General features: G+C 35.6%; 1 protein-coding gene across 1 annotated transcript in view; it reads left to right on the forward strand.

The window, feature by feature from the left end:
• SPATA17 (spermatogenesis associated 17) overlaps positions 1 to 7779 on the forward strand; it is a 234346-nt gene extending 226567 nt beyond the window's left edge. Inside the window, exons 9-10 of the mRNA XM_011929509.1 lie at positions 3426 to 3508; positions 7518 to 7779. Of these exons, the coding sequence (XP_011784899.1) occupies positions 3426 to 3506 (81 nt within the window). The 3' untranslated portion in view covers positions 3507 to 3508; positions 7518 to 7779. The remainder of the gene's footprint in view (positions 1 to 3425; positions 3509 to 7517) is intronic.
• Positions 7780 to 10605: the final 2826 nt, after the last annotated feature.

Below are 10605 nucleotides of genomic sequence, written 5' to 3' on the forward strand. Positions count from 1 at the left end.
ATAAAATTTATTCCTATAGGTATATAATCTTATTTTATTATTTTTTATGAGAAGGGGGTCTTGCTATGTATGTATATAAAGGAATATTATGAGGAACTCTGTCACCCATCCTGGAGTGCAGTGGCACAACCATGGCTCACTGCAACCTCAAACTCCCAGACTCAAGCAATCCTCCCACCTCAGCCTCCTGAGTAGCTGGGACTATAGGTGTACACCACAATACCTAGCCAATTTTGAAACTTTTTGGGAGATGGAGTCTCACTATGTGGCCTAGTCTGGTCTTGAACTCCTGAGCTAAAGCAACCTTCCCACCTTGGCCTCCTGAAGTACTGGATTATAGGCATGAGTCACTGTGTCTGACCATAATATTTATCATTTTAACACTCATGGGATTAGAAATGATGGCCCATTTTTCAGTCCTGATATTAGTAATTGGTGTCTTCTCTCTTTTGTCTTAGTTCACCTGGTTAGGAGTTCATCAGTTGTGTTGATGACTGCAAGAGCAGACTTTTGATTTTGTTGAGTTTCTCTATTGTTGTCCTGTTTTTGATTGTATTGATTTCTGCTCTGATTTTATTATTTCTTTGCTTCTGCTTACTTGTAATTAATTTGCTCTTTTTAATATAGTTTTCTAAGTGGAAGCTTAGATTATTGACTTTAGATTTTTCTTCTTTTCTAGTGTATGCATTTAGTGCTATCCATTTTCCTCTAGGCACTGCTTTTGCTGCATCTCACAAATTTGATGGGTTGTATTTTCATTTTTATTTAGTTAAAAATATTTTGTATTTCTCTTGAGACTTTTCCTTTGACCCATGTGTTCTTTAGAAGTGCATTGTTTAATCGCTAAATATTTTGAGATTTTCCCACAATCTTTCTCTTACTGATTTCTAATTTAATTCCATTGTGGTCTGAGAGCAGACGTTGTATGATTTCTATTATTTTAAATTTGTTAAGGTGTGTTTTATGGCCCAGGATGTGGTCTATCTTGGTGAAAGTTCAGTGTGAACTCTATAAGAATGTGTATTCTGCTGTTGTTGGATTAAGCTGTCTATAGATGTCAATTATGTACAGTTGTATGGTAGTACTCTTCAATTATATTCTGCCTGCTGGATCTGCCATTTATGGACAAAGGGGTGTTGAAGCCTCCAACTACAATAATGAATTTGTCTGTTTCTCCTTGCAGTTCTATCAATTTTTGCCTCATAGATTTTCACACTCTATTGCTAGGCACTTTATTACTATGTAATGCCCCTCTTTATCTCTAGTAATTTTCCTTATTCTGAAATCTATTTTGTCTGAAATTAATATAACTATTCCAGCTATATTTTGATTAATGTTAGCATGGTATAACTTTCTGCATCTCTATTTTTACTCTGTGTTTTCACATTTGAAGTGAGTTTCATGTAGACAACATATAGTTGGTTCTTCTTTTTTTATCCCATCTTGTTCTTTTACTGGTGCATTTAAACTATCCACATTTAAAGTGGTTATTAATACAGTTGGATCAATACCTACCATATTTGTAACTTGATCTTCCCTTTCTTATTTGTTTTGCTTTTGTCTTCCACTCCAAGTCTTCTCTAGTTTTAAACATTTTATATGATTTAATTTTCTTTCACTCTTAGCATATCAAAATTTTTCTGTAGTGATTGTCCTAGAGTTTGGAGTATACATTTATGAGTAATCCCAGCCCACTTTCAAATAACTCTATACTACTTCACGGGTAGTGCAGTTACCTTATAACAGATTATTCCCAATTCCTTCCTTCCATTTCTTATAACATTGCTGTCATTCATTTCCCTTATCCACAAGCAATAATCATGAACGGCATTGTTGTTATTATTATTTAGAACAAAGGCTGTTATCTTTTAGGTCAACTAATAATAAGAAAAATAAAAGGTATTATTTTTTCTTCATTTATTCCTTCTCTTTATTTCTTCATGTAGAGCTGAATTTCTAACCTGTATCATTTGCCTCTCACTGAAAACTTCTTTTAACATTTATTGTAAGGCAGGTCTACTTTTTTGAAAATTAAATGAAATATTGTTATACATATAGATTTATAAAAATAAAGCTATTCGCAGTTCTGGGTTTCAGTGTTCATCAAGTTGCCAACATAAAAAATCACTGATGCTTCATGCAGATGTCTAAACTTTATATGCTCAAATTTAAGAGTGATATGAATAATTTACTATTGAAAAAAGTAAAGATATCATGTGCATTGTTGCAAATACTGTGCTGATTTCTGATTATCTCCAGAATTGTAATTTGTAATGAAAAGAAGGCAAGAATATAGATGCTCAGCACCACCGGAAAATACTTCATTATGTAAAATTTTATTGCATTTATGCTATCCAAGAAGGATTTCATTCTTATTAATTAATTTGCCTTTTATCTAAGCATTTTTATCCCTCAAATTCTCTTTGCACTCAAAAGCAGTGTCTGTCACAACCCACCATCCTTCATGTCACTTGGGCATGGCAAACACAGAGCAACAGATGTGGGGCTTTTCCCTGGGGCTTGAAAAAGCATTAGTTGTAAAAGCAGGTATTTAGGGCTAGAGGCTTTATTGTACCAGAGTGGGGAACCAGTTCTCTAGTGACAGAGACACCCTCATGTCCACATGTTCTTTAGCACATTTATTTTTGCATGTGTTTGTTATATGGGCCCTCTAAAGAGCTGGACTCAGGGCATAGGTCTTTTTCTCTTATGTTTTCTTAAGAAAAAAAAAAACACAGCCAAAATTACCTTCATTAACAATAGACCTCCTTTCCAAGAAGAAACGTACACCTTTATATAGTCTGATCATTCGTTTAGAGCATCCATTGTTGATTTAGTGTATCTTACCTTTTTAATGACTTTTCCTGTTGTAACATGCATGAAAAGCATCCATTTCTATGCTCAATCAAATGCTGCTTCTCCAGTTACACAACAAAAAATGATTTCTTTCCTCTTCCTTCTGAACTCCCTTACCATTCATTTGAATCACTTCTGAGGTAATGAACATAGTCTGCCATCTATGATAGTGATTTGGGTGTATCACCTTTCCATTTCCACTCAATTCAGTTAACAAATATTTGTTGTGCACAAAACAAAGTACCAACCCCTATGAAGCCAAGGTAAAAAATTTAGACTGTGACTCCTTGAAGACAGGTGGATGTGCCTGATGTTTGCATTGCCCAGACTTGCTTGCAGGTGACATCCATACTGTTAAAGACCATGTGCCAGGAAATTCAGTATGCCTGATTTTCAACTGATAAAACTTCAAAACTTTACCTGCTAATTTTGTTTTGAGAGAATAATGCGAAATTTGAAGTGCAGTTGAAAGACATCTGTCTAGCAATTTAATCTAAATAATAACAATAATGATAATAACATAAAATCATTATGATATCTGTGGTAATCTTTGAACTTTTTCCTCCTAGGATTTCCAGACTGTATTACCATCATTTGAGCTCTTCTCGAAGTATGGAAAATTATATTCAAAAGCTGGACAGATTGTATAAAGGTATGACTTTTTGCTAAGAAGTACTTCAAAAAGTTTATTAAATAACACTTAAAAATCAAATGGGGTTGACTTAACTATCAAGCATTTTAAAAACCATGCTATAATAATATTTACGTGTAATAAGACTCCATAAATTTCTTTCATTCTAGTGTAATGGTTTTCAACATTTAAAAGATAATGAGTTTTACTTTTCAGATATCTTCTCCAAAGTGAGCCAAAAATACACTAAGAAATAGAACATTAAAAATCTAAAATACTCTTTTTTTTTTTTTTTTTTTTTTTTGTGGAGACAGAATCTTGCTCTGTTGCCCAGGCTAGAGTGCAGAGGCATGATCTTGTCTCACTGCAACCTCCCCCTCCTGGGTTCAAGTGATTCTCCTGCCTCAGCCTCCGGAGTGTCTGGGACTACAGGCAGTGCCACCACACCTGACTAATTTATGTATTTTTAGTAGAGATGAGGTTTCACCACATTGGCCAGGCTGGTCTCGAACTCCTGGCCTCAAGTTATCTGCCCTCGGCCTCCCAAAGTGCCAGATTACAGGCGTGAGCCACCATGCCTGGCCCTTAAATACCCTTTATCTTTAACTAATACAATAAATAGTTTTATACAATACAGTGAAAAAATACTGTTGGTGCCCCAAAGCCAAAATACTTCTCAGTGCTGTGATGATACAGTATCATTTCAAATATTATACTGAATAATGTACATTATTTGAAGTATGAAGTATCTTACAATACCAAAGAAATAAATACAGAATTCTGATTATCAATGTTTAGAAGATATATAAGAACAAAGATAACCATATAAAACTCAAGAACAAAAAATAAGCTCTCAATGAATATTGTATTCAATTTCTAAGGCATTTTAGAATAGAGCAGTGGTTACAATTGAAATGTGTCTAATAGGAGGTATTGTGACATTTTCAACCAAATTTAAAGAATGTACAGGGTGAAGACAGCAAAGATCACTGCAACTGAAGGAAAGGGGCAGAAATGAGAAATCATGCTAGTTAGAATCTCCTAGCTATCCTCTCAGACCAAGAAGCAAGGAGAAAGCACCAGGCTGTTAGAAAGAGCACAGGGTAGATTCAAGGCAACGTTCCTTCAATTTTATGTTATTCTTTCTTCTCTACCCACTGAGTGCTTCAACTTGGAAGTTAATATGTTAAATGCAGATACCAATGTCTTACCTTTTAGCTACTCTGAAGGAATACATGAGGGGAAATATGAAATGTTCTGAGCTAATAGAAAATGTATATATAAGACCAACTGGAATCGCCGTTTCAAAGGTTTATAAAGTATCATGACCCATTGGAGCATTTATCTGGTATTTGAGAGCCAGAGTATGAAGTAATGTAAATAAAATGTCTCATATTTGTGTGTAACTTCAACTTTTAATTCAAAGATTTATCAATTCTGTTTATGATGATGAAAGATTGAAAATAACTTGAACACTCATTAATATGTAAGTTAGCTAAATAATAAAACACATATAAAGCAGTACTATGCAGACAGTAAAATGTTATAAATCTTTACCCATTAATTTAAAAAAATGCTTACAATATATTTCTAGGAAAAGAAGGCTGGATTCAAAATATGCTGTGTAGTCTTATTTCACTTAAATATATATATATGTCTGTGTGTATACATACATATATACATGTGTATACGTATAAAAACACACTTGTACACACTTATATTTAATATGTCTATGTATACATTTGTATGTTACAAAAATGTTAATGGTGGTTATCTCTGGGTGGTGAGATTATGAGTACTTTTTGTGGGATACTTTCTTTTTATTTCTATTTTTTGATGTTTTAATGCAACCAGATGAAAGCCAAGTATTAAAACAAAACACTCCAGTAGGGACTGTTTGATGTACTCTACCAATTACAAAAACATCTTGACTTTATTCTATTTAATCATAATAATTTAGAGGCAATTATCTTTTTTTCTTGAAGATGAAATAATTACTTGCTAAATTATTTATACAGAAAGACAAAGATGAGTAACAAATGGTGTACATTATTTCTAATTAAAAAGAATGTGCAATGCAAAGACACAAATATGTTAATGGATTTTTTTTAATGTTTGCTAACTCTTCTTCTGGATTTTTAACAATTTTGTGAATTGACAATATTATAAAAACGTCATCTCCTTTTCTTTGATAGGAAATGAATGTCTAGTGTTTAATTTTGGTAAGTGAAGGGCAGCAGCCTTAGCTGAGGCTCTCCTATTAAGATTTAATTTCACCAAATACAACAAAGTGCTTCTGCTCTTTGTGAAAAAAAAAAAGGCCAAGATGGGGACACTTGCACCAAACTGTTGAATAAAGATGCCATAGTAATTTTTAGAGCTATCTATTTGATTGCTTCAGCTTCAAGGTAGTACATCACTTCACTATAATTCACCCGACATTGCCTTTTACACCCAATACTACATTTTCCCATCAGTCCGATTAGAAATAGTGATGCCTTTATCAGATTAATCTTTCTTTCTTTTAGCATGTCTGAGTTTAGGATAAACACTGCCTGTACCTAGCTGTTATCATTAATGCTCTAAGATTTAAACCACTGAAAAATACACAGAACTAGATCTTCAACACACACACATGTTAAAATCTACTGTCTGACTAGGAAAACATTACTCCTTTTAGTGTCTCTAATTTGTCTTTTTAAATGGTCACTATTTGTAACTTTCAGTAGTTTCCCAAAAGCAGTTTGGTCTAAATCAGAATGTGCCGTGTGCTGTCAAGAGTGCTTTGCCATCCTTTTAGCTCCATTTATTTTTCCAGGCAGAGTCTCTTTAAACATTGTTGTGGAAAAAAATTAGCAAGATAAGGTTAAAATCATTGGCTGGAATTTTATGAATTGGATAATGTACCTGATTCAGTCTTGCATCAATGTGAGTGTTCCTGCATTACAGGCTGCCCAACTTCCTCCAGTTTGTCTTTGCAAAATGGGCTTTGGTCCAGGCTGTCTTTCTGCTAAAAAGTGGTTCAATTTTGAGGCCCGATGAGATGAGTTTTAATTAAATTATTAGGTTTGAAAAACAATGTGCTTTTTCTCCTTTTCCATAGGAATTTGGCATATGAACAACTCAGCTAAAACAAATAAATAAATAAAATGAAAAATAAGTATAGTTAGCACCTGGATTGGGAAAGGGGTTAAATGCCATGGTCTTTTTTTCCAGAGGGAATAAGATCTTAGCAACTGTGTAAGGAAAAAAAGTTCTATGAGGGGAAAGTAATAATTAAGCATATAAGTTATATGTGTGCCTGTTAGGAGTTAAAATTTTAGTTTAATAAGAAAAATTATTAAATTTTGTCATTCAGTTTGGCATCATGTGAACTTATAACCCTTTTAAGTTCTGGCATAGTGAATTGGCAAAGAGAAAAGAATAAAGGTATCTTCAGTGTCCTTCTCTTGGTTAAATTGTCTTTGATTCAGAGTGTTATAACCACCCCACATACCTGTATGAAGGTGTTTTGCTGTGGTTTTCCATAATGGAGGCAGATTTGCCAGATATGCCATGTGTCTAGTGACACACATAATCAAGATTGGCTTTTTTGTTTATGGTTTTTGGTTTGTTTGTTTTTGTTTTTTTCAGAGACAGGACCTCACTCTGTTGCCCAGGGTGGAATGCAGTGGCGTGATCATGGCTCACTGCAACCTCGAACTCCTGGGCTCAAGTGATCCTCCTGCCTCAGCCTCTTGAGTAGCTAGGATTACAGGTACATGCCCCCATGCCCAGCTAATTTTTTAACGTTTTGTAAAACTGGGATCTCGCTATGTTACCCAGACTTGATCATGATTGTTCAAGAAGATCTGCAGTGGTGTAGATGGAGAGCAGAGAACAGGGCTAAAAATGAGTCAAGTCCGGGGCCATGACCTCCTGACATTAACTGAACTAAAGCTAAGAGAAGAAGACTTAAATAGAGAATTTAAGAACTCGTGTTTCTGAAGTTCTTTTTTTTTTTTCTTTCATTTTACTGTTTTGTTGTCAGAAAACAGAAGATGAAATGTAAAACTGAGATTAAGGTGTGAAGTGAGTGTGAATAGAAGACCCCACTGACTGGAATCCTGGATTCTTCCACGGCTGATGAATGACCTTGAATCTCTTACTCTCTCTATTTTTCTCTCTCTGACATGTCAGAAGAAGAAACTGAAGCCATCTGCATTTTAAAACTTAACAGTTCTGAAAAGAAAACACAGATGAAACACATGTACTTGCTATAATTCAATAAACTATAAAATTTTGTAGCTCTAGTCATGAATTAATTATTGTGTGTATGTATTTGAAATGTCTTAGACATATATTTTCAAACAAACACTTAAACTTGAGTCTTTTACCTCTGAGAATGTCTGTGACAATCACAGCCCTTGGTGACCAACAGTGCCATAAATGGTTCCCCTGAAGTACCCATATTCTGACCCCATCATCTGGGTCACAAATGATGAGACCAGTGTTGGGTACCCAAATTAGGGGTGACTAACATGTAAGTTGGATGATGAATGGTTTGAAGTGTAAATTGTGTGAACTAGTTGAGCATAGAAGCTCTGCCCTGAGAAATAATGACTGATTAGACCAATTAGAAACCCCTCAGACTGTTGAACTTCAGACACACAGACGCAACAGACACAGACTAGTGGGTGTGGGAGCAGAAACACAGGCACTCTCAAATGGAGCAGACATTTGCAAGTCTCTGCTGCCAAGGGAGCAAAGAGATAATCTGGATGCCTGGGCTGTGTCAGATCCTGCATGGCGCTGAACTACAGCTGGTTTCCAAAAAGCTGGGCTTTTGTGAGGTTTCTGTTTTTTATGCGATGCTTAGATTTTTCCTGGAATCCTTGGAAGTTAACTCAACATTTGAGGTTCCTTTATCCTTTAATCCCATCCCTCGTGTATCCTTACAATAAAACTTCCTGCTAGAGGTAGCCTGAGGGAATCTTTGTTTCTTGTATCTGAAGAGAATAACACTAAACTTATTGCACATGATTTTGGGGTTAGATCCAACGATAGCACACAGGGACAGGAAATGTGATTTATTGATCATAAAAGCTTTAATTTAAAATTGCTGGCCAGTGAGATCCAGACTCTGGGAAGTGTTATAGGCCAAATTATCTGTTTCTTCAACAAATAAATTACAAAACTGAGGGGAAGAAAAGGAACCTATTAAAAAGACATTATCTATCAATCACTGTGTGTGTACAGTTTTGAGCTCCTGATTTAAATAAACAAATTTTAAAATAAAAGATCTTTTGAAACAATTGGAAGTTTGAACACTGATTGGATACTGGTGGTATAAAAGATTATCTTTTTTTTAGGTGTCATATGGTATTGTTTTGGTTTACAAACTTATAGAGATAAATGTTGAAATATTTACAGATGCATTGATATGATGGCTGGGATTTAATTTGAAAGTCAAAGAAGTGAATGGAAACGCGTATACTTCCCCTCTTATAATGTGGTTATGTCCCAATAACTCCATTGTAAATTGAAAATATCCTAAGTTGAAAATATTGTAAGTTAAAAGCACTGAATACAGCTAACTTACCAGACAGCTTAGCTTAGCCTCACCTACCTTAAATATGCTCAGAACACATACATTAGCCTATAATCGAGCAAAATCATCTAACACAAAGCCTATTTTATAATATTGAACAACCCATGTAATTTATTGAATATTATACTGAATGTGAAAAATCAAATAGTTGTATGCATACTCAAAGTATGGTTTCTACTGAATGCATTGTAAACCAAAAAGTATCTGAGACAAGTCTCTTTTTTAAAAAAAAGAACATTTATGAGACAGTCTCATTCTGTCACCCAGGTTGGAGTGCAGTGGTGTGAACTCTGCTCATTGCAACTTCCACCTCCCAGGCTCAAGCAATCCTCCCACCTCAGTCCCCCAAGTAGCTGGGACCACAGGCATGGACCACCATGCCTGGCTACAGTTTTTGTACTTTTGGTAGACACGGGGTTTTACCATGTTGTCCAGGCTGGTCTTGAATGCCTGAACTCAAGCGATCTGCCTGCCTCGGCCTCCCAAAGTACTAGGATTACAGGCTTAAGCCACTGAACCCAGCCCTAAGACAAGTCTCAATTAGTTTAGAAGTTTATTTGGCCAAGGTTAAGGACATGCCCTTGACACTGCCCCTGTCAGTACAGGTCCTGATAGCATGTGACCAAGGTGGTCAAGCTATACAACTTGGTTTTATACATTTTAAGAAGACGTAAGACATCCATAAATACATGTAAAATGTACATTGGTTCAGTGTGGAAAGGCAGGATGATTCAAACTTGAAACAAGAGGGTAGGGGTGGGAGGATGTGGGGGATGCTTCCAGGTCATAGCTGGAGTCAAAGACCTTCCAGTTGGCAATTGGTTCAAAGAATTTATCTAAAGGCAGTATCTGGGTTAAATAAGGGGACCAAGGTTCTCATTATGCAGAGGAAGCCTCCGGGTGGCAGACTTCAGAGAGCATAGATTGTAAATGTTTCTTACCTGACTTAAAAAAGTGTCAGACTCTCAGTAAATTATCTCCTGGATCAGTGAAAATACCTGAAAAAAGGTTCTCTAGAGAATGTAGATTTTCCCCATAAGAGGTAGCCTTGCAGGGCCATTTCAAAAGAGGTCAAAAAATACATTTTGGGGTAAAACACCTCAATTTCTTTCAAGGCCTGATACTTGTCATGTGATGCTATACTATATTCAGGCTGAAACTTGGTATCTTATTGCTGTGAAAAATCTTAAGATCTCTATTTTAATGTTAATGCTGGTCAGTGGTGCCTGAATTCCAAAGGGAGGAGGGTATAATGAAGCACGTCCAATTCCCCATGCCCTGCCCCCACCCCCACATCCCATCGTGGCCTGAACTAGTTTTTTAGGTTAACTTTGGAATACCCTTAGCCAAGAGGAGGGCCTCATTCAGATGTTTGATAGGGGGAGGGGGGTCTTAAAATTGTATTTTTGGTTTACAGCATATTGCTTGTGCACTATCATAAAGTAAAAAAAAAAAATCATAAGTCAAGCCATCATAAATAGAGGACCATCTGTAGATATGAAGGAAGATTAACCAAGACTTGGTTATT

Source organism: Colobus angolensis, unplaced genomic scaffold (assembly GCF_000951035.1).
Source record: "Colobus angolensis palliatus isolate OR3802 unplaced genomic scaffold, Cang.pa_1.0 Scaffold81, whole genome shotgun sequence".
NCBI lineage: Eukaryota > Metazoa > Chordata > Mammalia > Primates > Cercopithecidae > Colobus > Colobus angolensis.